Genomic DNA, 27,501 nt, shown 5'->3' with positions numbered 1-27,501 from the left:
GACACATCCTATGCGCACAATACACATCATATGGGGATTTCTGGCGAGGAAATATGGAGGGCGCCACAGCAGCAAGCAGCTCCTGAAGCCAGCCAGAGCCAACTGCGCTACCAGGCTGGCTCCAGAGGCTGCTGAGGCTGCCACTGCCACATTTCTGGGGGACAGATTTGCAAATATGGGGACATTCCGAGGACGGAATTTGTCCGGGGACAGATTTGCAAATCCAGGGACTGTCCCCGGGGACGTCTGGTAACCCTAGTCTAGAGCCCATCTGCCTACTCGCCACAAGACCACGAAGTTCAGAGTCTAAGATTACGCAGTGAAGTCAACAAGTTCGTCTGGGCTTTGCATCAACAGCGTCTTATTTACAGCAGCCCTGGGGCTGTTGCAACATGACCGCTTTGCTGTGTGTCCCCCCTCTTTTCTTATCTCGCTTCTCAGATGATTTATTGCGGGTCCTACCTAAACACAGCCAAGGGCTTTGGGATTGGCAGACAAGATGTCTTGCCTCAGGGCTGGGGTCGGGGCAAACCGAAAGCAGACTGGCTCTCCTATTGACACCAAGAAAGCAAGAGGCAGATCAGGGAGATGGAGCAACTTCGCAATGAGGAAAGGTTGCAACATTCGGGCCTTTTTAGTTTAGAGAAATGGCAAGTAAAGGGGGGCCATGATAAGTGCCTGAAATCATGCAGTGCGGAGAAAAGAGATAGAAAGTAGGAGGGGGGTATTGTTTTGTTTTATTATGTATTATGTATTTATTATGTATTTTGCATCTCATTTTGTCAGCTACGGCAACGGCTCGCCTCTCCAAAAGAGTATGGGAGAACGTGATGCAAACGTCCAGTACCAAGATGTTGAGCACGCCGATTTATGGAAGTGAGTCATGGGCAACATATAACCTGTTATAAGAATTCTGAGGTCTCAGATATAGAATAAGTGTTCATAAATTCACACATATCTAAATATATGAACCATGTGTCTGGAGGAGCAATCCTGAAGCCATTTTGACTCTCCCAGTGACCTCAAATATTCCTCCGCAGTAAGGGAGGCAAATGGGGAAAGCCTTCCCATTGTCTTTTTGCTTGCAAATCTTGCCTTAAGGGCGTATTTGTGTACGAATAGGGTGAGCCAGTGACTTGGATTCAGGAACTAAACCATCACAAAAGAATGGCCAGGTTGCACAGGTCCAGGGACGCGGACTTAGAAAAAATATTGGGGGGGCCCGGGAAAGCTCATGAATAATAAATAAGCTCATGAATATGCAAATAAAGTGGCTCCGGCCCTAAATAGGGCAAGCCACGCCCCCCAGCCAGCCGATTGGCTGGCTGGGAGGTGTGGCCAGTCGGGATTCCCCTGTTCTCGCGGGATTTCCGGCCGGGGCTCTCCGATTAGGGCGCGCGGCTGGCTGGCTGGCGAAGGAGGAGGCGGGGGACGGCGGCGGCGCTCTGCTGGAAGGGCGCCCGCCTGAGATTATTGGGGGGGCTGAGCCCCCCCAAAAAATTTTTTGAGGGGGCTCGAGCCCCCTCAAGCCCCATGGAGTCGGCGCCTATGCACAGGTCATACAATCAGTGACCATTATCAGGTATCCTGGTAGGCAGGATTTCTGCTGTAGGCTGCCTCCTTCTGTGATGTATGTATGATTTTTTGGGGGGGGCGGGGTATTGGGCTACAGGGTGGGCAATTTCAAGAGTCTATATAGGGGCTTGCGCAGCATTGCTCAGGGTTCTCCTCCCTCCTGCGTGTGGTGAGTGGGGACCCTGTTACAACAGTTCCTTTAATAAAGATAAGGCTTACTAGCCGCTTTGCTTCTCAGTATACAGTGGTGCCCCGCAAGACGAATGCCTCGCAAGACGGAAAACTCGCTAGACGAAAGAGTTTTCCGTTTTGGAGGTGCTTCGCAAAACGAATCTCCTATGGGATTGCTTCGCAAGACGAAAATGTCTTGCGAGTTCCTGCGGGTTTTTTCCCCTCCCCCCCTTTTTCTAAGCCGCTAAGCCACTTATCAGCTGATCCGATAAGCTGATAAGCCGCTGAAATAGCGCTAATCCTCTAATCAGTCAATGGGCTTGCTTGGCAAGACGAAAAAACCGCTAGACGAAGAGAATCACAGAACGGATTCTTTTCGTCTTGCGAGGCACCACTGTATTCTGGTTGGCCTGTTATTTTCTCCTACCAATAGGGGACCCACTTAAGGACTCTATACGGGCTCTGGAATACCCCATAAGGGAAAGGGAACAGTTTTCTTACAAGAAACAGTTAGAAGTGACATCTCAGCACCTTCCACATGCTCTGCGTCAGGAGAAATTGGGGTATTACAGGGCAGGGCAGAATTTCTAACAAGGTGTGCTCTCCCAAGCCTACATTCCCAGCATGTTTGCACTCCTGTCTCAGCGATCTCTACGCTGGCTTGGTGATGTCCACAGAATGCAAGATGGCAAGATCCCCAAGAATGTAGGAATCCCTTGCACCGAGCCTAGAGACAGACAGTCAGATCTTGTATCCATAGCAGTGACCAGAGGAGGAATGACCGCTGGGAGGAGCATAGAGAGAAGAAATGCCACGGTGCAACTGCAGCAGCACAACCGGATGCCTTCACCTGCCCCGGATGCAACAAAACATGTCTCTCCCGCATCGGTCCCTACAGCAACAGCAGGAGCTGCAACCATCCAAAGGTGAGGCAGACAGGTGCCAACAACATTCTCCTTTTGTATTTCTCTGTTGCGAACCGCCCTGGGATGTTTGGATGAAGGGCCGTATACAGCGGTACCTTGGCTTTCAAATGTACCGTATTTTTCGCTCTATAACACGCTCCAGACCATAACACGCACATAGTTTTTAGAGGAGGAAAACAAGAAAAAAAATATTCTAAACGAAATAGTGGATATATGATTTTTGTGGTTCATGCTGTGGCCAAAGACATGTGATCTGACAGTGAGTTTGGAGTAGCCCAATGCAAAAATCCTGAGGATCCATGTGGATCCATGCTTTGTAACCATAGAGGAGGGAAGGAAGGGGAACCATGGATCCTCTGCTCACGACTGCAGCAGATCCCCCCCTGCAGGCACTCGCTCCATAACACGCACAGACATTTCCCCTTGCTTTCTAGGAGGAAAAAAGTGAGTGTTATGGTGCAAAAAATACAGTAATCTGTTCCACAAGTCCATTTGAGTTCCGAAATGTTTGAAAACTGAAGGCAGAAGCCTCATTTCCTGTTCGATTTCCAAGGTGCATTCGAAACCTGAGGCATTTGCTTCTGGGTTTTCGGCATCCGAGTTCTGAAATGTTCAACTACGGAGCCGTTTGAAAACCAAGGTACCGCTGTACAAATGTAATAAATAATATTAATAGTATTTTTTTCTCCTTTTCCTAATTCTCACTGGCTACATTCAAATGAAGGAAAGCTACTGCATATCAACCTAAGCAAGTTGTGCTTCCTTTTTCTGATTACTTGGCTATAGCTTTAGATAGAATACAGATAATTGAACAAACATTGTTGCATTACATTCTTCATGAAATTATCTTTCCACTGATATGTAATTTTATGGTATTACTCCAAAAAAAGTAGTGATACGAGCCATCAAACCTCAGAAAGACACTTTTCCCAAAAGGTTTCCACAATTTTGACCACTAGTGTAGACCTGGCCTTGTGCATCTTACTGGAATGGGGGGAAACTGAGTGCAAACTGCAACTGGCAGAAATCCATTTATTGGTTAACGTTCCTGTTCCGCCTTTCTTCCACAAGGGAACTCGAGTCTACCTGGGAGCTACAGATGGTTTCCGTGTGTCTCCAGCCGCTGAATGGATGCAAATGTGGACACCTTCAGACCACCCCGTGACTTGTAGGGCGTCATAATCCATTTCAACGATAATTGCAAGTGTGTGTGTTTCTGTCTGTTGATGTGCCCAGCCAGACACGTTACAGGCATTCCAGTCTGTTAGGTATTTGTATTAATTACGGGCTTAATATCCAAGCTATGGCTGCTAAGAGGTTTCTGGAACTCTGTCATAAGGCACAGCTTGCCTGTGATTTCGCAAACAGGGCCTCCCTTGCCTGCAAACGGCTAATCCCATTGATACAGACGCTTGATTGTTCTCCAGCACACATTCCTATTTTTAAGTCAGCCGCCAGCAAAGCAAACTTTTAAGGAAAGGCACCCAGCAGGCTTTGTCCTGGTCGGCCAACATAAAGCTGGTCTCTTGGCAGAGCAGGATTAAATTTGATCACGGTGACTTTCCTGATCTTAAGGGGGCTAACAAAGACAGAAGTGTTTTATTTATTTTAAGGTTTCAGCAGATGCCCTCCACTGGCTTAGAAAGGGCAGATATTATAATCGGTATTATTTAGACCAAGGGTGGCCAACCAATTCCCACAGGCCATAACTACCCACTCAATTATTATTTTTTAAAAAACACGGTATTTGCCCCTCACTCCAAAGATTCCCTGCTGAAATGCCATGGTACAAAAGCTTTTAAAAATATGTGTCTCAAGGCCTCCCACTATTTCCCCTATTTTTAAATTTAAAAATATATATTCTTAATTATTTTTTTAAAAAAGAACGACTCCAGAAAATTCCCTCCTGGGAATCCACAAGGTTTTTTGTACGATCTCCCATGCAGTTGTCCATTAAAAAATATCTTGTGAATGCAATAATGAATGAGAAAAACATTTAAAATAATGTAGAACAGATGATGAAGAACTGCAGTTCCCATTATGCCCACTTATTTTTACTTTTTTGGCCACACCAACTCTGCCATGCCCCTCCCCCTAAAACTTAGTGATGGTCAATGCAATCCTTGGCCCAAAAAAGGTTCGCTGCTGCTGATTTAGACATTTGTGGTACAGGAAAAACAGAAGATTGTCCCCCAGGAGATCAATGCCCTAGGTCAAAAATTAAAATAAAAGTGTCAAAAATTAAAATAAAATAAATTATCAAATATTCTCATCTCAGTTTTCTCCTAAACGTGATTTCTACTCACACCAAAAGAGCCTTTAACTGCCTGTGGGTGGGATGTTTTTTTAACGCATTTCTTCCCCTGCTTGGTTTTATTGTATGTACAGTCGAACCTTGAGCTGTGGACGCAATCCGTCCTGAAGGCACGTCCGCAACTCGAAGCGTTCGCATCCGGAAGTGCCGCGTTTCCGCATGCACACGGTGCGATTTAGTGCTTCTGCGCATGTGTGAGCGGCGAAACCCGGAAGTAACCCGTTCTGGTACTTCTGGGTAGCCGCAGGACATAACGCAAAAAGACGCAACGTGAGGTATGACTGTATGTGGGACTGCTTGTTTGTTTGTAAGTCACTTTGGGTTGCCCTGCGAAAGATAAAGCGACTGACATATTGAATAATAATAATAATAATAATAATAATAATAATAATAATAATAATAATAATAGCATTATTGCATTTCTGTTTGCAGGTAGGGAGAGGTTAGTGACAGATGAAAGAGGCTCTGACAATCAAAAAACAGGAGAGAAATACAGCTGGCTCAACTCCTTTCAGGATAACCAACCATTTGGTATATATGTTTATTCTGTTTCCCTACAGCTGGCAGTCACACATAAGATTGAGAAAATTGAGGGGGGGGGAGAGAGGGAGGACCTGACACAACCATGAGGAATGTAAAAGTAGTCACTGCATAATGTTTTCGAGTGGGGGGAGGCACTACTCAGCCCCTGTTACGCCTGCCCAGCGGTCGCCGCCACCTCTTGGTAAAACCGGGAGGCCAGATCCGGCACGGCCTCCTCCAGCTGCCTGACGAATTCGTTCCGCTCGGCCTCCGACCAGCTGCGAAACCACTGGTCCCACAGCCTCATCTGGCACTCAAAGATGGAGGGGGGCTTCCCGGGTCCCACGCTGAGCCCCGCCAGCCCTTCCAGCAGGGGGAGCACCTTCCACGGCACGGCCTTGTCCACCAGGTCGCGGAGGAACTGCTCTCGTTGCGCCGGGGCCCAGCCCGACAGCCAGTGCAAGAGGCAGCGCATCTCTTGCGCGGTCACGTACGACAGGGGCAGTGGTTCGGACATCCTGCGGGGCAGGGGAAGAGCGGTGAAGAAACACGGGCAAGGGGAATTATGTGGCTTTGGGAGAAGCGAAGGAGCCTTCAGGAGACAGGGAGAGAGAAACAGGGCTTTGGGGAAGGGTGGATTCAAACTCAAGAGTGGGAATAATAATTTTTATTTATTTATTTATATCCCGCCCTCCCCAGCCAAAGCAGGGCTCAGAGCGGCTAACGACAATAAAAGCAACACAGCATTCTAAAATCAATTCATTTTGAAATCAATTCAAAATCAAATTAATTAATGGCAACCATTGGGCTAGAGTTCTATGAGGATTACCAAAAGTGGGGATCAGGCTGTGCCTTGGCCAAAGGCCTGGTGGAACAGCTCTGTCTTGCAGGCCCTGCGGAAAGATGTCAAGACCCGCAGGGACCTAGTCTCTTGTGATAGAGCGTTCCACCAGATCGGGGCCACAACTGAAGAAGCCCTGGCTCTGGTTGAGGCCAGTTTAGCCTCCCTGTGGCCTGGGACCTCCAAGATGTTTTTGTTTGAAGACCGTAAGGTCCTCTGTGGGATATACCAGGAGAGGCGGTCCTGTAGGTATGAGGGTCCTAGGCCTCATAGCATAACTTTTGCCAAGCCCAGTAAGGTTAGTCCTTGATGTTTCCAGACAAGCAAAGTACCCTTAATAGCTAACTTGTAACATGGGTGTAGCGGTTCAGGGTCCGTGGGAGGGAGCGTTGAAGACCCCTTATACCAGGGGTCTGCAACCTTTAAGACAAAAAGAGCCACTTGGACCTGTTTCCGAAGAAAAAAAAAACGGAGCCGCAAAACTCATCATTATAAAAATAACTTTTTTGTCACTTTTTTATTATTTCTTTGTTTGACCCCTCATAATTACTCCTCCTCATAGAAATAAACGTTAAATTATCAAGTTACCTTTTTTGTGTGTATGTTCTTCACTCCCCTTCAAAACAGTGACCAGCGTACACGCCCCCTTTCAATGCAGTGACCAGCGTACGTGCCCCTGACAATGTAGCGGGCAGGCGGGAAGGTGACGTCGGGACGGTGCGTGACTAACGCACGCACCGCCCCCATGCGACGTCACAGCCAGTACAGCGCCCGCCACAGTGGGGAGTGTCGGGGCGCACAATGCGCCTCCTCCCCTCGCTAGTATCCGCCCCGGAGCCGTGGCAAAGGTGTAAAAGAGCCACATGCGGCTCCGGAGCCGCGGGTTGCCGACTCCTGCCTTATACTATGTCTGCAGCAGGGCACGGCCTCCAGCGACTTAAGAGTCACCTCTCAGCATGAAAGAGGAGCTTTTTAGCCACCGGGGATTGGCTCCTAGGGTCACTCTGGAGAAGTGCATGCGAAGAAAACCATTCAGAAATCACTGAAGTGTTGAGTTGAAAGGGACCCAAACCCGTTGCAAAGCAGTTGTTCTGTATGCTCCAAATCTAAGCATTTAGGGGCACATTTCCAAGAGAATTGTGTGCACGTTCTGTTACGTATAATGAGACTTCAGAGGAAACTTAGATGGTTGTAATATCTTAGAAGGGGCGTGTCTGTGACTGTGCCTCTCTTTTAGTCTCCCTCTCCCTGATCTCTCCTCCTCCTCACTCGATATCAATTCTTCTCCTTTTTAGAAATCCAGCAAAATGTGGTTCCCATCAAAGGAATGGAAAAAGGATACCAGCCAATACTATTATTTCCACTTCCACAGGAATAGTTGCCAAAATTCGTCCCCTGGAGGTGCCACGAATTGAACCTGACGTTTTGCTCCACGTGTTCCACCTACGGCTATGAAAGTGACACAGCCTATACAAATGAGAGGACCAAGGCATGTCTTGAAGGCAGAGTATTGGCAAATGGGTGTCGATGGTGCAATAGGAACTTACAGGAAATGGTGCTGCTCCAGCTGCCTGCATGTAACAATCGCTCTAGAAGGCTGCAACACCACAGTGAGCTGTGCAAAACTGCGGCAGGCTCTCGTGAAGAGTAGCAGAAGTAAACAAGAGATGGAAAAGACCCTGCGAATCCTGGAGACGAAGAACTGTACAGCACAAATGACCAACTGAAATGAAACTGATATGGGATCCCATATGCTAGCAGCAGGGAGAGGTTATGAAGGCTGCTTCTTCAAACTACCAGGGACCTTACAAGAGAAGCTTTGAAACAGAGAATTCTGGAAGAAGGTGGAGAGAGGAAGCTGAATATATGAGTGTCCAGTCAGGAATGCCCTGATGGTGCATGGGAATGAGGATAGGGGGTGGGCTAGGGATGTTTACATGTGAAACCTGGGTTCAAACTTTCTATCAGCTAAGGATGTAAAATGAGATTATTGTATATATTTTATTTCCCCTGATGGAACTCAAGGCAACTTGTAGGACCTGAGAAGAACCTGAATCAAACACAGGGTGACATTCTTATCATTTTTTAAGCAATGAAACTAGGATCCACTAATACCCTATGAATACACGGGCAGGAAACATCCCAGTAACTAATTACAATGTTGCAGCAAATAGCTTCCTTTTTTCTTTTTTCTTTACACCAGGGGGCATAATCTGAGCCACCTCTTAGCTCCTGGGGGGAGGGGGGTCAGTGGCGTAGCGTGGAGAGTGCAGGGGGGGCGGCCGCACCGGGCGCAACACCTCGGGGTTAGGGGGCGCAAATCCACGGGTTAGGGGGCGCAAATTACTTTCCTTGCCCCGGGTGCTGACAACCCACGCTACGCCACTGAGGGGGGGGTGTCCGTTTTTGATCTGAGAAGGACTCCCGCAATCGTCCACCCACCCCACCTCCCGAAAACGTGGAACGTCTCAGAAAGATCAGCCCAAAGCATAGTTCTGATTCAAGTGCAAATATAGCCCCGAGATTTCAGAAGGTGGCGGTGCAGAGGGAGGGTCAAATTTCGTCCCTAACGCTTTCCCCACCACCACCCACCCATTCATTTGTGCAAATGCCACAACGGGAGGGGCTGCCATTGCAATTCCACGATTCCCTCCCCTCCTATATAACATGACAGGGTGGGGTGGGGGGTGACGCTCCCAAGAAAGATCCCCGGAAAGCCGGCGCCGAGTTCTCACCTGAGTCCACTCCCTGCTCAACACGCGCCTCCTCCTGTCCCGACATCCAATGTTGCCGCTTCCATTTTTCACCTCGGGGAGGAGACTCGGGAGGAGGGACGGAAAGAGCCGAGCGCGTCCGGAAACGCCCGAACTTCAATCCAGTGATTTGCGCGGGGAGGAAGAGGAAAGAACGACGATCGCCTTCCTCTCGGCGGAAATTGCCGAGGGGGTTTCGCGCGACACGGCCGGGGGTTCCGGCGATCGCCGGAAGTTACCGAGGACCTTGCCGGAACTTGCTTCCGGATTGGAGCGCTCCTCGGGAGACCCGGAAACACCCGAAATAGCCCGGAAAGAATCGCCGGGCGAGGGTAGCACCCGCGCAACTCCCCCCTTTGCCCTCCCTCCCTCCCCTCATTTGGGGTTCTGGATACTGAGCGGAAGTGGCCGGAAACGCACGACTGCGAACGAAGCGCGGGCGGAGATTCGCGAGCGAAGTCGAAGGCGGTGTCGGAGGTCGCCTCAGAGCGCCGAAGCCCCCTCCGGAAGTTTCCGAACGCCCCCGAAGCTCCGGGGAGGGCAGGCAGCGGCGCCACACAAGATGGCGGACGGGGAGGAGGTTACTCTGGACGGGAGGCCGCTCCAGGCGTTGAGGGTCGCCGACCTGAAGGCGGCTCTGGAGCAGCGCGGCCTGGCGAAGAGCGGGCAGAAGAGCGCGTTGATCAAGCGCCTCCGCGGGGTGAGAGAAAGGGCCCGGCGGAAGGGGGCCCTGGGGCCCGGGCCGCTCCGCGCATGCGCAGACCCAGACAGGCAGTTTTTTGGCCTCAGCGACGGGGCTCGTGGCCCCGGGGTGCAGATCGTTAGTACGCATGTGCGGGGCAGTATCCCACTACTGCCACCAAGTGGCGGGGGGAGGCTCTGCGGGGCGCCACCGGTTGCACAAGTGGGGGGGGGGAGGACGGTGCCCACACCACCAAAGGGAGAGGGCTCCCCACTTCTGACATCACTTTGGGGTCACCCAGCAGGAGAAGGGAGTGAAGGCCCTCCTTTAAAAAAATGGGGGGGGGGGAGATCTCGTGAAAGCTGGATCTCCTGTTACTAAATCAAAGCGGGATTGGGATCCAGTGTTGGAGGGAAAGTGGTAGGTTTTATAACTCATTAAATTACAACTATATCCCTTTTCAGTTTCACCTTTCACCCTTGCAAAATTATTTTTTGAGGTGGGGTGTCCCCCTGGTTAATTCACTGTGTTTTATACCTTCATTGAGCTTCCCTGGCAAATGTTACAGGCGGTTAGGACAAGCCAGGTGAGCTTTGCAAGAGCTGAGCTGCTGTGTTTGAGATCTCCCAGTTGAAGATGCGTTGCATTTTTATTTTACGTAAAGTTTCTACAAAAGGTTAAAGTGTGCAGAGGGTTTTGCGAGTATCTCACTTGAGCACGTTGAGAACTTTGCACAAGGTCGGCTCCAAGTCTTTCAACTTCAGAACTGCACTCCGCTGAAAGCAGGCATTTCTCTATTCTGTCCATGTATAGCGGTACGAAGGAGAGTTGTGTTTGGAATGTAATATAAGTAAACGGAAGCAGAATCTGTGAAGGTATCAGAAGTATAGGGAGTCCAGAGTGAGGGATTGGGAACCTGTGCATTTTACCCTGTGTGGACTTGATGCCATGGGACAGGGAGTGAGCAATTGAGAAGGAAGACAAGTTGTGGTGCCCTGTCCTGGGCAAAAGTTCGTTATGCTCTGATTTTGGGGTCAAATGGATGTATGGGAAAAATGGATATTGCTCGTTCTTATGTCACGTTATTGGAACTGTTCCCAGACTGTACGTGTGTGCATGTGTGGTGTTATCCTTTCCCCCTTTCTTGACTTAAATACTGTGATCATGATAGTAACACTTGCTGAGTTCATGGCAGAGGTAAGATTGGAACCCAGGGCTTTCCTGCTTCACTGTTGAATCTTTTGGGTTACAGTAGCTGTCAGTCCTCTGGGTGTCAGCGCTTTTCTGGCTGCTTACAGGGTAGTACTATGCCAATTTTCCAATTTGTGAATAAGCCCTGCTGTGCTTGGTGCACCTTTGTGCCACGTAAATTAATCAAAGCCTTTGGCGTGTAGCTGCAAATTTGGATTATAGAAGCATACGAAGAACCTAGCTGCTGGATCTGGGCATAGCCCATCTAGTTTAACGTCCTGTTCTCGCTAGTCTGGTGTCCTGTTCTCCAGCAGATGCCCAAGGGAAGCCTGCAGGCAAGACCTGGGCGCAAGAGCACTCTTGAGTCGTACCGCCTCTTGACAGTGGAGCTAGACCATAGCCATATCCTCCGTTATAAGGCAGTGTGATGTAACACATAGAATTGCAGAGTTGGAAGGGACCACATGGATCATATAGTCTTAACCCTTTTGCCCAACATGGGGCTCAAACCCACAACCTGGAAAGTAAGAGTCTCTTGCTTAAGAAATGCAGGTTTGAGTTGAAAGTGGGTCCAGTGTCCGGAAGGGTTGAAGACTATTGGTGTAACAGGTTACTGTGTTGTACAGTGATACCTCGGGTTACATACGCTTCAGGTTACATACGCTTCAGGTTACAGACTCCGCTAACACAGAAATAGTACTTCGGGTTAAGAACTTTGCTTCAGGATGAGAACAGAAATCGTGCTCCGGCGGCGCGGCAGCAGCAGGAGGCCCCATTAGCTAAAGTGGTGCTTCAGGTTAAGAACAGTTTCAGGTTAAGAACGGACCTCTGGAACGAATTAAGTACTTAACCCGAGGTACCACTGCACTAGAACTGGGAGACTTGGGTTCTAATTGCCATGCACCCGTGAAGCACATTTGGGGTCAGTATCTCAGCCTCACCTACCTCACAGGGCTGTTGTGAGGTTAAAACAGGTGGCGTACGAGTTCCCTGAAGGAAGGGCAAGACAGAAATGTAACAGACAACATGGGGCTGTGTGTGGTGAGTCAGTTACGTGTTACATGAATCCTATTTGCACTTACTTCATTGCACATGTGTGATTCTTTCTACATTAATAGACTCTGTTTGGGCGGGAGTCAGATCTTAATTTGAGCTGCAACTTGTTAGGATTCGGGGCTGGAAGTACTGAGAGAGCCCACCCTGGAACCTGCAGGGTGCTCATAAAGAAGACTCGCTCTTCCATCAGTGACTACAACCAGCCTCACATCATTGGGATTAAAAAAAGAGGCTGCGTGGAAGCGCTGAATTAGGCAAGGCTTGCACTATAGAATCAGTAACTTCTCTTGAGAATTACTTGTGCTTGGAAACAATGCCGTTGCATTTTCTGAGTGTCAGTACTGTACGTTTCTGGCTGGCACTGTAAATTCCCCCATCTGTGTAAAGAACTCGCTTCCTCCTGTATTCTGCATGTTTTCTGTTGATTTGTTCTTTTGGCTGGAGTAATTTGGCTCCTAAAGAGATTTGGTCAATTGACCAAATGAAAGTATCTTTGAAGATAGTTAAAACAGTGACCAACAGGTTGTATGTGAAATTCAAAACATTAATTAGACGGCTGTCATTTGTTGAAGAATATATATATTTATTAGATGCACGCTTCCCTCAAGGAACTCAGTGTGGTGTACATGGTTATCCTGCCATTATATCTGCACAACAACCCTGTGAGGTAGGTGAAATTGAGGGCATTTAATAGGCCCAGCATCACCTAATGAGCTTCATGGCTGAGTGGGGATTTCAACCTAGATCTCCCTGGCCCTAGACATGAGATCATACAATAGTAGAGTTGGAAGGGATCCTGAGGGTCATCTAGTCCAACCCCCTGCCAAGTCTCCAAACTCTACTCACTAGGCATTAGTTTTTGCTGCCGATTACTTCTTGTGCCCCTGTTTGAAGATGCCTGCAGTTAATAGGAAGTGTTCACTATAAGAAGCATTGCTTTTTTGCAGTTGGGTTTTGCAGGCGTAACGTGACAGTGTACTCAAATTTTAAAAAGTAAACACCTTTACATTGGCATTTAGAGCCTCATGGAATATTTGACCATGGTCAAATAATGAGCCAACTAACAATTGACCAGTGCACCAACACTACTTCTTGCCACTGTTTTAGTCAGACTTGATCTTCTGAGTTTCAGGCACGAGTGGAAATTTGTCTTTGTTTTCATCACTGAATGACACGGATACCTGATTTCAGCTTTCTTATTATAGTAGACCTCATTCTGTGTGTGCATTAGGGGTTGTCATTGCTTCTGATTAGGCAATTTGTTGGGGGTGGGGGAAGATGGCCCTTTTGCATTTAGGTTGGCTGGGTTGGAATGTCCCAGGTGGAAGAGGCTACACTCTGGCTTTAAATCAAGTTTAGTTACCATTAGATCAACCCTAGTCGCTCCAGAGATTTTGGACTAAAACTCCCATCTACCATGGTTAGCACAGTCACACTGGCCAAGGTGAATGGGAGATGGGGTCCAGAAAGTTGGAGGGCGCTGGGTTGGGGAAGACCACATTAGTTGCTGTAGGAGACCAGGATTTATCTGAAAAGCACACAGAATATTAAATGAGCCTCAGTGTCATGACTTTGGTTTTTCTTCTTTCAAAGTCAGTTATTATGACCTACCTGAATGGATTGTTGTACAGATAGAGGATAAAATTTTGTATCGTCTTTTGCAAATGAAGAAGTGTGCTGCAAATGATTAGCTGTTGCAGAAACGCCCGTGATGCATCTGGCAGGGTTCTGTGTGATGAGAGATGACTTGGGTGGTGTACACGTTTGGTGCTGTATGGATGTGCTGTTTCAGTGAGATGTTGACAAGTAGAGATGGTGACTGGGGTCGGCCGCCGAGACCACATAACACCGGTCTTGAAAGACCTACATTGGCTCCCAGTACGTTTCCGAGCACAATTCAAAGTGCTGGTGTTGACCTTTAAAGCCCTAAACGGCCTCGGCCCAGTATACCTGAAGGAGCGTCTCCACCCCCATCGTTCTGCCCGGATGCTGAGGTCCAGCGCTGAGGGCCTTCTGGCGGTTCCCTCATTGTGAGAAGCAAAGCTACAGGGAACCAGGCAGAGGGCCTTCTTGGTTGTGGTGCCCGCCCTGTGGAACGCCCTCCCATCAGATGTCAAAGCGATAAATAACTACCTGACATTTAGAAGACATCTTAAGGCAGCCCTGTTCAGGGAAGTTTTTAATCTGTGATATTTTACTGTATTTTTGGTTTCTATGGAAGCCGCCCAGAGTGGCTGGGGAAACCCAGCCAGATGGGCGGGGTACAAATAATAAATTATTATTATTATACTAACTATCTTGTGAATCGCATGTGAGCTTCCTCTGAAGATATCTGATGAAGGTTGGATGTGTAAAAAAGTCAACTGGAGTCTTAAGTTCCAGACTGGTGGCACGGGTGGTTTCTGACTTGGGATAACCGAGTCCATTTCTGATCAAGCTGACATCTGTGGATTCAGCTGGGTTGTACTAAAACCTAGTGAGATTAATTACATTTCAGTAAGAGGTGCAAAAGAAGTGGTGCAAAATTATTAAGTAATGACTTCTGATTCACCATTGTGTGTTGGTGGAAAGGCATGCAGTGATTTGGAGGTGTCGTTGTGTTAGGACTTGGAGGACCTGGGCTTATTGGGGGGCATGAAGGAGAAGTTGTCCTTGGACAGGTCACAAGAGCTGGGGTAGGTAGGGTGGTTTGGATTTCTTGAGTCAGGTTCTGAGCGAGGGTTGGGGTGAGTTTAGGAAATGCAGGGTTGGGTTAAAGGCTGATCCTCGCTGAGAAAGTGACAGACGAATGCTGGGTTTAACTCACGGAACTGAGAATGGATTGGATGGTTGGTTATTGGATATCTTGAGAAACTGGTGTAACTCCGGTTGTATCCTTTATGGCTTAGCATATGGAAGATGGTTCTTGATGGACTTTGGGATAGGGTGTTGTTGTTTTTTTAAAGAGAGATGGTGATTAGTATGTTTGGGGCATGGGCCAGCCTTGGGTATTGTCAAAGTTCTGGGCAGTGTGAGATTATCTGACCTGATATCTCCCTGTTTTCATTTCAGGCCCTGATGCTCGAAAACCTCCAGAAGCACTCAACCCCTCACACCACCTTCCAACCCAATTCCCAGGTGAGAGATGCCCTGTGTGGTTGTGCTACACCAAACTGGCTGCAGGGAGCAGCCCTTTCCCTTTGTCTCTCTGCAGCTGGCCCTGAAAGTCCCGTGATAATTGTGTGTGCCCAGTTCCAGTCCTGTCCCCACAGCTTGCAGCGTGAACTTAGGGGCTCCTCAGCTTTACTTCCCTGGAGGTTGTGCCTTCCCATTCTAACTTGCTAGATCCACCACAACTGCCTAAGGTTGGGGTCAAAACTCTTGCCCTACTTGTAAGGCCCAGTTTCTCTATTGTGTCCTGTCAGATTGGCGAGGAGATGAGTCAAAACAGCTTCATCAAACAGTACCTGGAAAAGCAGCAGGAGTTGCTGAGGCAACGTCTGGAACGGGAAGCTCGGGAAGCTGCGGATTCAGAGAGTGAGTATAATGAGCCCCGTTCTCTCTCTCTCCTCTGATTCTCCACCCCAGTAGACTTGGGAGGCAGACTGCCTTTCAGAACCAAAGAATTAAGGCACATTCTTGTATTGCTGTTGTTGGCTTTTAATTCTGTAACCAAAGAGCCGGAACGGAGCCCACACTTCTGCCTAACGGGAACTCGTAAGTCTAATTGGTAGCCAGCATATCTTTTGCCGGCTGCGGATGTTTGGAATGAAACCAAAATGGATGTCTTGGAACGGTTTGTGTTCTGAGCAGTCGTATTGCCCACCCTGGAGCTCCTGTGGCATTTGGAAGCTTGTGCCGCTTTTGAAAATACTGATTTTGTTCATTCCCAGTTAGTGGCACTTTCCACAATATTTGTATTACACAAGAGTCTGTAGTCATTTTAGGTGGAAAAGAAAAATGGTACAAATGTTTCATCCTGCTCCATGAAAAAACGGAGGCTCTGACAATTCAAAACATACAAAGAGAAGTCCCTGAGGTTACAGACAGCTTCCTTCTTTTCTTTCCTCCTCCTCCTCCTCTATATATTTATTTATACCCTGCCTTTTTACCTGATGGGACTCAAGGCAGCTTACAGATGAAAACAAGAACCACTAAAATCATAGAAAAGGCAATTGTTAAAATACAGGGGTACCTCGGGTTACAGATGCTTCAGGTTACAGACTCCACTAACCCAGAAATAGTACCTCGTGTTAAGAACTTTGCTTCAGGATGAGAACAGAAATCGTGCGGCGGCAGGAGGCCCCATTAGCTAAAGTGGTGCTTCAGCTTAAGAACAGTTTCAGGTTAAGAACGGACCTCCAGAACGAATTAAGTTCTTAACCTGAGGTACCACTGTACAATTAAACACTGATAGAATTAAAGCTATACAGTGGTACCTCTGGATACGAACGGGATCCGTTCCGGAGCCCTGTTCGCATACTGAAGTGAACGCAACCCACGTCTGTGCGGGTCGCGATTTGCCGCTTCCGCGCACGGCGTCATTTTGAGCGCAAGCAGCGAAACCCGGACATGATGTGCTCCTTTACTTCTGGGTCGCCGCAGAGCGCAACCCGAAAAGGCTTAACCTGAAGCGACTTCAACCCGAGGTATGACTGTATAATCTAAAAAATCTGTTTAAAACATACCAATGATGGCAATGAAAACAGCATGATACAAGCAGTAAATTCCCCAAAGCCTGTTGGAAGAATAAAGTCTTCACCTGCCAGCAGGACAGCAAGGAAGGAACCTGACTAGCGTCTCTAGGGAGGGAAATCCAAAGTATGGGAACCGCCACTGAGAAGGCCCTCTCCTGCGTCCCCACCAAGCATGCCTGTGAAAGTAGGGTGCTTCCTCCCTCCCGCTCTTTCTCTCTTCCTTCAGTTTATATGCCACCCTTCCCTCCCAAAGGAGCTCAGAGCAGCAAGCACATCAGTAATAAAAACATTTGAAAACACATTTTAAATATAGTTGAAAACATTATCTCAGCCAGTGACTGTCAGGAACAGTGTTTTTCAGTCATCAAACGCCTAGGCAGGCAGGGCTGTTCTCAAGTTCCTCCTGAAAGTTAATAATGATGGATCCAGGTGCAACTCACCTGGGAGGGATTGTAGGGGCCGAAGTACAGTGGTACCTCGGGTTACATACACTTCAGGTTACATACGCTTCAGGTTACAGACTCCGCTAACCCAGAAATATTACCTCGGGTTAAGAACTTTGCTTCAGGATGAGAACAGAAATCGTGCTCTGGCGGCGCAGCGGGAGGCCCCATTAGCTAAAGTGGTGCTTCAGGTTAAGAACAGTTTCAGGTTAAGAACGGACCTCCAGAACGAATTAAGCACTTAACCCGAGGTACCACTGTAGTTGATATTAAGGAAGGCACTCTTTTAGTTACTGACAAGTCTGCAATTCTAACCCCCGAAGAGTGACCAAAATATTCAGAAAAATTGTGTTAAGTTCCAGATTAAGGAATTTGATAAGAACACTGAAAGATCGAGAAATATTTTGCCTGCGGAAAGAAAAATAGATAAGAGGATTGAAATGATGGGCAAAAAGGCGCAGGAAAGGATGCTGTCATTTTTGTCTGCTGACTGCGCTGTTTTTAAATCCTTATGGGTGTCTCTTTTCGAAAGGCAGGTTATAAATTCTGTATAGAAAACAAGTAAATATGTAACTTGGAACACAAACTTTGATGACCTGGCAAGTTAAATGGGTCCTTGTGAAAAAGCTCCTAGTAAAAAAGCAAAGGGAATGTTAAAATGAAGTTGATGAGTTGGAAAACGTTTTGAGGAGAAACAACTTGATCTTGTGGAGTGTTTCTGATGAAACAGAACATCTGGTACTCTCTAGTAAATTATCGGTTCGTATTCTGCACATTTACTGATGGACAAGATAGCATGGAAGTTTTATATCAGGTATCAGAATACTGTTGACTGACCACGACAGTCATTAATAAAACTTTCAAGGTAACGATATAAAACCATTAAGTAGTTAAAATCGGAGGCGGTGATTAACAAAGGTCATGTTTAAGTCTTCCTTCCTCAGGGATGCTGCAAGAAGAAACATGTTGAAATTTGTGGTTGTGCGACAGGATAGGCATCAATAATTGTTGCGTTTCTCTCTAAATGAATTGCTTCTTTATGCCCCATTAGGATACGCAGTGTATGTTTGTTTTTGAGAAGAAGGTCAGTTATTTATTGTCCGCTTTAACAAATTTGGAAATAACATTGGGGGCAGTTTATTTATTTATTTAAAAAACCCCCTTTGTTGCTATAAAAACACAACCATCTTGTGAAGCTTAGGTGGGCATCCTATCTTGTTGAGCAGTGCAAAGAGCCCTTTTTGGCTGATGAGGTCAAAGGCCCTTGTCAGGTCTTTGAAGGCGATATAGAAGGGCACCTCTTCTCTCGTCAATACTCCTGCAGCTGGAACAGTGAGAAAATCACATTGGCTGCTGACCTCTGAGTTCTAAAGCTGTATTGTGACATGGGATAGACTCTTGTCAGTGAATGACTGTAATCTGTCTAGAACCACACGGGCGAAGGTTTTCCCTACAATACTCCAGAGGGAGATCAAAATATATCAATGCAGTTTACAGTAATGCCTATATACAGTGCTTTTTTTCTTTAAACAAATGTTTAGGGGTACTCTCGTTTTGACTCAAGAAAATCACCAATTTATAGTTCAAATCGGGGGAAATAAATACAGTAAATGGACAAAAGTACAAAGATTCACAAAATGTTTAGGGGTATGCGTACTCCTGCATCTCCTCAGAAAAAAGCACTGCCCATATATATATATATATATTTAAATTAAAACCTGAGACCATCAGCTAACTGATATAAAAGGATGTATTATTAATTGCCCGCATAAGCCTGGCAAAATAGCCAACTTTTCTTCTCTCTCTCTCTCTCTCTCTCTCTCTCTCTCTCTCTATATATATATATATATATATATATATATATATATATTTAATTTTCCAAACTTTGAAATTTACAAACCATCGTCAAACAACCAAAACAAAAAGAGAATTCCATAAATTCCCATGGACTTCCCTCCTCCCCTTTGTGGGTCCTTGTGTTAACTTTTTTCCTCCTGCATCTTCTCTATTAATACAATTCTATTAAATCTCCACTACAACCATAGTCCAACGTTAACGACAAGTATCATTCCGATCCTACTACTAATTTTAATTATTTACAATGATTTTTAAGATAAATTATATATTTTCCCCATTTCTTACTAAAATGTTGGTCTTCCTGATTCCTAATTTTTCTGGTCATTTTTGCCATTTCAGCATAGCCCATCAATTTAATCTGCCATTCTAAAATAGCCAAGTTTCCAGCAGGCATTTATAGGTTGAAACAGAAGGCACCTGCTGAATCCCTATTGGCAAAGCATTCCTCAGGACTGGGCCAATGACACTAAAGGCTCTTTTTCATGTTGATGTCACGTGAGCCTCACCAACTCTGGGGCAACCTAGGTTTGCCCATAACCCAGATTTTAGAATTAGGGGGATGAGTGCAGCAAACCTTGCCTTCACACACTCCCTCCCTCCTTTCTCCTCCTCCAAAATAGCCATGGGAAAATCAGAGCCTTCTGCTTCCATTTCAGACATTACATCGGAACCCTAAACCATGTTTTATCTTAACCATGGTTTGTTGACATAAGTCACTTTCTTAAATGCCGGGTTGTATCTAACTAGGTTCTACTCATGGTAGACCTACTGGAATTAGTAGACCTACATTAGCCATCTCCACGAATGTGAACTTCCTACATGGCTGACTTTGGATGCATTTGCAGTTTCAACAAACCACAGTCAAGATCAGCTTCGGCTTACCAGGTTTGGGTGACACAGCAAGGTGTGGTTGGTCTACAATGGAAGTGATGCTTCCAAACTCCTCCCTGCAGCTTTGATTGATTGATTGATTGATTGATTGAATTTATATACAGTGGTACCTCGGGTTAAGTACATAATTCATTCCAGAGGTCCGTACTTAACCTGAAACTGTTCTTAACCTGAAGCACCACTTTAGCTAATGGGGGCTCCCGCTGCTGCCATGCCGCCGGAGCACAATTTCTGTTCTCATCCTGAAGCAAAGTACTTAACCTGAAGCACTACTGGGTTAGCAGAGTCTGTAACCTGAAGCGTATGTAACCCGAGGTACCACTGTACCGCCCTATACCCAGAGGTCTCATACTTGGGGGAGGGGAACACGTGGACCCGAGATTCTCCGTTTCTCATTCTGATAATGCTGAACTGCTATTTGGCATCACATCTGAATCGACCCTGCAACTCCAGGTCACTGGTGGGGGAATTTGGGCCCAGGTGCTAAACGTGGCCTGCTGTCCCTCTGCATGTAGCCCTGAGAATCCTCCCCAGGCCATGTTCCTTGCTGACCTTGCTTCTCACCCTGAGCATTTTTGCCTGCCTGGAATGTGTCCTTGAGCTCTGATAACACCTCTCGCTTGTTTGGGTGGAGGATAGAGAGGTATGTGTGTGGAAGCTAAACTCCTGTGCAAAGGAAAATTTTTACACTCCTTGCTGCACCAGCTTTTTGTCTCTGGTATGTTGTCCTCAAAAGGTTGCTTAGAAGGGAATGGGGCCACCCCTGCTGTAGACAATTCTGCTTTAACACCAGATATAACCGTGTAAAAGGTCTGACGGAATGATTTTAAGCCAGATTTTCATAGCTCTGAAATACAGACATCTTAGTAGACGGTCAGATTCAGACATGATGCAGCAAGATTGCATTAGTTAATTATGGAAATGGATGGACTATGACAAATGGCATTTGGAAAACATGAACCGTTCGGAGCTGGTTACAATATTCTGATGCCATTATTGAGAGTCTGGGTTGTTACGGGCATGATAGATTTTACAGTACTTGTTCTGTAGGGTCGGCTGCAATTTTGAAAAGTCTTTAAGTAAAGAAAAAGAGGGAAAAGATGTACACTATGTATGCTCCATGTTGTTTTCCTTGTTATAGCACAGCTATGCAACTGCAGGGTTAATGTGCTTTTGCCTCACCTCTAAGAAACATACTCATGCAGTTGATTCCAGAGTGTGGATTTGAGTGTCTAGCTCAGGGGTATGCAAACTAAGGTCCGGGGGCTGGATCCGGCCCAATCGCCTTCTAAATCCGGCCCGCAGACGGTCCAGGAATCAGCGTGTTTTTACATGAGTAGAATGTGTTCTTTTATTTAAAATGCATCTCTGGGTTATTTGTGGGGCATAGGAGTTTGTTCATTCCCCCCCCCCACAAGGTCTAAGGGACAGTGGACCGGCCCCCTGCTGAAAAATTTTGCTGACCCCTGGTCTAGCTTTTTAAAAGGTGTGTGCTCGTGACCCGCTCAGAACATGACTCCTGTGTACCTGGCTTCCAGAGAAAAAGAGGGCAGGAGGAGGTGCACCAGGCAGGCAGGCATTTGCGAACCTCTTGGCACTCATCCAGTTTCTCTGTTGGGAAGATGTGTTTGCACACGCTTCTGCTGCAGAGGGATTTGGGTGACCAGGGGGACGAGGTGGTGGTGTTGCTCCCTCCAAGCAGCTGGGCAACATTCCACACCTTGAGGCTCAAGGCGATGCCCTGTTAGATGCCCTGTTAGCACATCCGTTTCTCCCATGCCTGCTGATCGTCAAGGTTGATCAAAGCTTTTGTTCAGAATGTGGATTATCAGTAACTATTGTTCCACTAGATGTACATAGATCAGAGGCAAGCCAGTGTAAGAGTGTTTACACACCCGCACACCCGCCAGGGAGAAGAACAACTTCTGGCTATGCTTCCACATCTGCTCTCACATCAGCCAAAATGGAGAGGCATGGCAGAGGGGAATGTTTGCTCCTCGCCCTGTGTGTGTGTGTACACACACACACACACACACACACACACACACACACACTGCTTGTGTATGTCATTGCTTGCTTGAGTATTATGAGAGGCTTCTGGTAGTACTCATGTTGACAGTAATCAGGAGGAAGACCCATGTCTTGGGGGTGGGCAGACTTATCTGCTTACCGTGAAGAAGGTTCAGTCCCCAGTGAAATCTCTAGGTAGGTCTAGTCTGTGTACTATTATAATTATTATTTCTTCTACTGCTATTGGTAGTGTAGCATCATCATTGTTCAATTTATTGCCCACCCTTCGTCAGCAGATCTCTGGGCTGCTTACAGCAACTGAAAACTCAGCCATCACAACCAATTAGAATTCAGTTTTTAAAGCAGATAAAACCAGCGACGGTCACAGGAATAGGGTAGGTCTTACTGAGATTGATGGACCAATGTTCTGAGATGTTACCAGGCAGCCTCCTCTGCTCCTACTGTCAAAAATGAAGGTACTGGGGTGGGGTTGGAGCCCTTTGGGGGGCAAATGGATCGGCAGCCGATCTGTTTGCTTTGTGAAGATGCAATCGAGCCGGCTAAACGAAAGAAAGTCCTTCCTCACGCAGTGGAACTATGGAACTCCCCCCCCCCCAAAGGAAGAGGAAATCACGGCATGCCTCCAGCATGGCCGTCCACTTGGATGGCTTTATAAGAGGAGTGGACAAATTCATGAAGAATAAGATGGCTACTAGCCATTATGGCTGTGCTTTGACTCCATGGTCAGGGAGAGCAATGCTTCTGAGTACCATTTGCTGGAAACCAGAGGAGGAGAGAGGAATCTTGTGTTCGAATCCTGCTGGCAGGTTTCCAAAATGCCTTTGGTTGGCCACTGCGAGAACACAATGCTGGACCTTGTGCCTCTCCCAGCTGCCACCTGAGCTTCCCTTGGGGTGGCCTACCTTGTGTGAGAAGCCATTTCTGGCCTGAGCAGCTGACGGTTCTCCCCTTCCTTTGCTAGGCAAAAGCTGCATTGTGTCACGGGAGAGGGAAGAATCTGATGAAGAAGGGCCAAGACCAGAGCAGCACCCGACCCGGGTCAGGCAGGTAAGTGGCCGTGATATGGCTTGAGGGGGTCAGCGTGGGGAGGTGCGTGCGAGGCATTTGCCCCAGGAGGGGCTGGTGCAAAGCTGCTGGAGGCATGCTGTGATTTCCTCTTCCCTTCAGGCCAGAGCTGTAAAGACCCTGGGAGCCGCCCATGCCCCAAGCAGCGAAGAGCGAGAGACACCTCTCAGGAGTCGGAGGGCAGCCCAGAGGGCTCCTGTGAAAGAGGAGGAGGAAGAGGAGGAGGAGGAGGACGAAGAGGACGACGAGGAGGATGATGACGATGAGGAGGAAGAAGAAGCTGCCGCGTTGCCGGACAAACAGACGCCAAAGGGGCAGGCTGAGCCCGGCACCCCAGCTCCCCTGGAGAAGGGCGCGTGCCAGCCTTCCCTGCCCATTGCCCCACAGGCCCAGCCAAAAGAGGCCACAGCCCAAACCCCGGACGCCCCAGTTTGCGGAGCGGCCATGCCACTTCTCCCACCCTCAAAGGGCCTCGCAGAGGCTGAACCCGCAGCCCCAGAGTGCAGGGAAGAGCAGCCAGCAACTGTGACGCAGGAGGGGCCCCGGGAGGAAAAGAGGGGCCCTGAGATGCCAGGGCCTCCAGAAGAGGCAGAGCCCGTCGAGGCCGCAGCCCAGCTACCCGAAGCCTTAAAGGCGGAGGTGGCCAAGGAAGCAGGGCCTTGCCCGGAGGAAAGAGGGGCGACTGCCCCCCGTGAGGCACAAGGGGAGCAGGGGGTGGGCCTGCTGGGGTGGGGGGCCCCTGTGGTCCCTCTACAGCCCCAGCAGGTGGTGGCAGAGGAGATCCAGAGAGATGAGGATCAGGAGGAAGCAGCCGAGGCCCTGAAGACTCTGGAGGAAGAGACAGCAGCTGCCGCCGCCGCCCTAGTCCAGGACTCCCCTTCCCCTCCGCAGCTGACAGAAGCACAACACGCCCAGCAGGATGACGGGGGCCAGGAGCCCCCTCCCCCTCTCTTGACCAAGGAGGCCCCCGGGCCCAGCCCTGCAGAAGACGAAGAGGCCCCCCCTCAGCTCTCTCAGCCATCTCCCCCCGCTCAGGAAGTCCCAGCCGCCGCTGCCAGCCCCGGCCCCCCGCCATCTCCCCTGCAGCGCCCGCGGGAAAGGCCCGCAGGCTCCAGCTCCTCCCGCTCTTCCTCCTCCGCGTCCAGCTCCTCCAGGTCCCGCTCTCGTGGCAGCTCGCAGCCTCGCTCCCACGCCAGGAGGCCCCGCTCCGGCTCCTCTGAGTCGCCCGCCAGGAAGCGGCGGGCCTCGGGGTCCCCGTCCCGCTCTGGCTCCGAGCGGCACAGCAGCTCCTGCTCCAGGTCTCGCTCCAGGTCGCGGTCCCGGTCGCCTTCCAGCAGCGGCAGCAGCAGAAAGGTGAGTGGCCGGTTTCTTCCTGAGTCACTTGAAGGCGGCGGCAAAAAAGCTGGGCTTCCCACACTTGGTTATTATGTCTGTTCAGGATCACAGATTCAGTCCTGGTTGGATAGTCCCATTGTGCCATTTTTTCCAGAGAGTCAGAGTGGTTTCTTGAACACCTGCCGCCCCCTCTTCCTCTGCCTAGTACTTTCCCCTTTTCCTGTAGGATTTGCGTCTTACTTTATTACCACTTCAACCTGTTGAGGGCACCTTTCCCAGCAGGAAGGATTTGAATCCAGCTCTCCTCCACCTCAGCCCAGTCTTTTTATCCATGGGGGCCACCAGGGTTTTCGTGTGTGGTTCCCCGCCCCCTTCTTCTTCTTGTTGTTGTTTTAATTAGGGAAATGGGAATCAATACATTTGGCAGGTGTTTCAAAGCACCTTGCAATTAGCCAGCCCCTTGGTCATCAGTCGTGTGTATAAGTGCCCTTTATCTGTTATGGCGGCTTCCCCTAGGCCAGTGACCCCAGGTGTTGTTGGACTACAACTCCCATCCTACCCCCCAGCTCTGCCTTATGGGAGTTGTAGTTCAACAACACCTGGGCACCCCAAGTTGAAGAACGCTGCTCACTTACCAGGCTACAAGCAGCGTTCCCATACTTGAGATTATCCGCTGTCTGCTGCTGCTGCTGCTTAGCAGCCTTTGGGTTTCAAACAGTAGCTTAAGTTTCCAGAGCAGCAGGGCAATGTTTTTCTCCCCTGGAAACGGGCTCAATTCTGGTCCTTCCCTGACTTCTGGGCAACGAATGTGCTCCGACGGGGTGAAAAAGGCCCATGGCTAGCAGCTCAGCATTTGATCTCTGTGTCTAGATGCTGCCCCCTGATTGAATCCCCAGAGCCTTGTTTGAAGCTGCTGTGAGACTGGGCATTTGGAGAGTGTCTGGCTCAAAGCAAGATGCTGCTTAAGAACAAACAGGCATTCCTAGCTCAGGGCAAGCTCATCCATGGGAGATCATGGGCGGAGCTTGGCCAACTAGAAGCTGCCAAGCTTCAGACGCCTGCCACTTGCCTCTGGCCAAATTTTTCAGTCCCTGGTGTAAGGCAGAGCTTGCGTTGAACAACTTAAAAATATGCATTGTAAGTCTTGCATGAAAACTGAATTTGCACCGGGCGTTTGAAACCCAGGGTGTGTGTGGAAGAGGGGTTTCTTTTTCTTCAAAAAAGAAAAGCAACAATCCTGTCTCAGTGCATTATTTGTTTTCTTGTCCATATTTAAGTATTCATAACTTTAGATGCTAGGCTATTTTGTCTACACAACCATTCTCAGTAGCTGTTAGCTATAAAGCATATTCAAGGGCGCTGAGAGCTATGTGTCTCTTGTGAGCACTGCCGTATTGATAGTCATTTTATTCGCAGCGATCTAAAACTTGCTTTAATAATCATTTGTGCTAGTAAAAAATAAATAAACCCACCTTGCTGGCAAGCAGCTTTAAAAATCAAATAAAATACATGTGCAAATGGCAAACATCTTAAGAGGTGTTCCCTCTTTAATGGGAGAGCCAGGGCTTTTCTGAAATTATACCGGCTGTGACAAATTGGTGAATCATCATCTAAAAGCAAAGAAAGCATGTTCCCCCAAACTATTATTCTTTCTCAGGTTGTGGATTTAATCAATTAATTGACTGGCTCAGTTTACTTTCCTTTAATCCAGTCACAAGCTTGCTTTGCGATTGTGTCTTCCCCTGGTTGTGAGCAGCAGGGGAGATGTGTCTGTGGATTATGTCTCATTTCAGTGCAGCCTTCCTCAGGTGGGCAGGCTGGAGCCGGCCATCTAAAAAAACCAAACCACCTGTTTTTCTGCTTTCAGTCCCGTAGCCCTGAAGCCTCAAGGGATGGTAGCAGCTACCCCCACACCAAAGAGACCTCCCCGACAGGGGAGAGCCCCCCACGCCACAGCCCCCAGACCCAGCAAGATGGGTCATCAAGCCCAAGGGAAAAGCGAAGAAACACCCTTCCCCTGCCTTCGGAGCCCCAGAGACACCCCAGCCATGGCCAGGAGCAGGAACAGCAGGAAGAGGAGGAGGAGGAGATGGAGATGACAGTTCCAGAGCGAGTACGCAATGGGGGAGAGGAAGGGTTACAGGGCGGGGTGTTTTTGGAGGGGGAGGCACATACAGGGCGGGGGAGGTCTTGAGACCCTCACCGTGTGGCCTCTTCCTGCTAAACTAAGCCTTTCCCCACAGGGCAGCCCAGAGCCCCCCACTCCAATGGAGGCCAGTGGCCTCGACAGCGGGGTCCCTGCCTCGGAGCCACACCGCCCGTCCGAACAGCAGCACAGTGAAAAGTAAGTATCCGAGGCTGAACAACCCGGGCAGTGGAGGGCGGAGCAGGCCCCACATGCACCGCTGGGGAATGGGGCGCGTAGAGAAGGGAGCCTCCAGGGGCGGCAGCGGGCCCAGGAGTTCAGGTTTGGCTTGAGGCCACGACGCAGCAATGCCACACAACGCAACATGTGACACAGGGCTTTGTTTGGCCCACCTTTGGGTGGTCAGAGGCCTGCGCAGAGCGGGCTGTGGAAGGGTTCCTGGGGGAAGAGGTGATTTCATAGAATCATAGAGTTGGCCATCTAGCTCAACCCCCTGCAATGCAGGAATTTCCAGACGATTTAGAAATTCAGGACTGATACACTACATATTTCTAGCTGAACTTGGTTATTTCCCTGGCAGTACTTGTTAAGCTCAGCATGATCAGGGGGTCTCTGTCTAAACCAGCCCCTGTGCGCTCCTAAGGGACATATACCTTGCTCAGTGCTGTCAGAGGGGAGCCTCTCAGCCCTGCACAAAATGCCATCAGGGAATTAACCTGGGACCTTCTAAAGACCGCTCAGTTCTTCTCTGCCCTTCCACATGCACCTCACTTCTGCACATACAAGGATACTTGATTTCTGGTAGAGGGATTATGCTGTTACAGGTTTTATGATGATTCAAAAGTTTTGATTTTGTTAAAAGTGGTCTGTATGGTCCGAGGCTGAGGGGTGGACGGAAACAGCTGGCACGCCTTGTTAGTGTCAAGGTGTCATGGCTTCTGGATCTTGCTGGCGCAGATCAACCATGGTCAGGTAGATGCTTCTGGTATCAGCAGAGCTGCTCCTCATCGCCCTGGGCTGCTTGAC

General features: G+C 48.6%; 2 protein-coding genes and 1 long non-coding RNA gene across 8 annotated transcripts in view; 2 read left to right on the top strand and 1 right to left on the bottom strand.

Moving 5' to 3' along the window:
- Window positions 1-428: 428 nt before the first annotated feature.
- Window positions 429-8,578, top strand: LOC308572300. Of its 5 annotated transcripts, none has more exons than XR_014001683.1 (5): window positions 429-614; window positions 787-876; window positions 2,507-2,672; window positions 3,744-5,261; window positions 7,645-8,578. It is a non-coding gene; the product is annotated as an uncharacterized lncRNA (long non-coding RNA). The 5 variants fall into 5 exon arrangements; XR_014001684.1 differs by lacking the exon at window positions 7,645-8,578 and adding an exon at window positions 5,419-5,517; XR_014001685.1 differs by lacking the exon at window positions 7,645-8,578 and having other exon boundaries at window positions 5,061-5,364.
- Window positions 5,512-9,219, bottom strand: LOC308572277 (uncharacterized protein C14orf119 homolog). The gene is made up of 2 exons (XM_081168275.1): window positions 9,085-9,219; window positions 5,512-6,026 (listed from the first exon to the last, which is right to left on the bottom strand). The coding sequence occupies exon 2, from the start codon at window positions 6,023-6,025 to the stop codon at window positions 5,678-5,680; it is 348 nt and encodes a 115-aa protein (XP_081024401.1). The 5' UTR covers window position 6,026; window positions 9,085-9,219; the 3' UTR covers window positions 5,512-5,677.
- A 259-nt stretch (window positions 9,220-9,478) lies between these two features.
- The window catches only part of ACIN1 (apoptotic chromatin condensation inducer 1), a 34,459-nt gene continuing 16,436 nt past the window's right edge, over window positions 9,479-27,501 (top strand). The window contains exons 1-7 of one of the 2 annotated variants that reach the window (XM_081167684.1): window positions 9,479-9,802; window positions 15,083-15,148; window positions 15,436-15,547; window positions 22,891-22,976; window positions 23,097-24,347; window positions 26,197-26,442; window positions 26,573-26,673. In XM_081167684.1, the coding sequence (XP_081023810.1) occupies window positions 9,665-9,802; window positions 15,083-15,148; window positions 15,436-15,547; window positions 22,891-22,976; window positions 23,097-24,347; window positions 26,197-26,442; window positions 26,573-26,673 (2,000 nt within the window). In that variant the 5' untranslated portion in view covers window positions 9,479-9,664. Of the gene's footprint in view, window positions 9,803-15,082; window positions 15,149-15,435; window positions 15,548-22,890; window positions 22,977-23,096; window positions 24,359-26,196; window positions 26,443-26,572; window positions 26,674-27,501 lie in introns of both variants that reach the window. The other variant, XM_081167683.1, reaches the window with a different exon arrangement.

The sequence above is a fragment of the Podarcis bocagei genome (genome assembly GCF_964188305.1).
Source record: "Podarcis bocagei genome assembly, chromosome: 13".
Lineage (NCBI taxonomy): Eukaryota > Metazoa > Chordata > Lepidosauria > Squamata > Lacertidae > Podarcis > Podarcis bocagei.
This window is presented reverse-complemented; position numbering and strand designations above follow the sequence as displayed.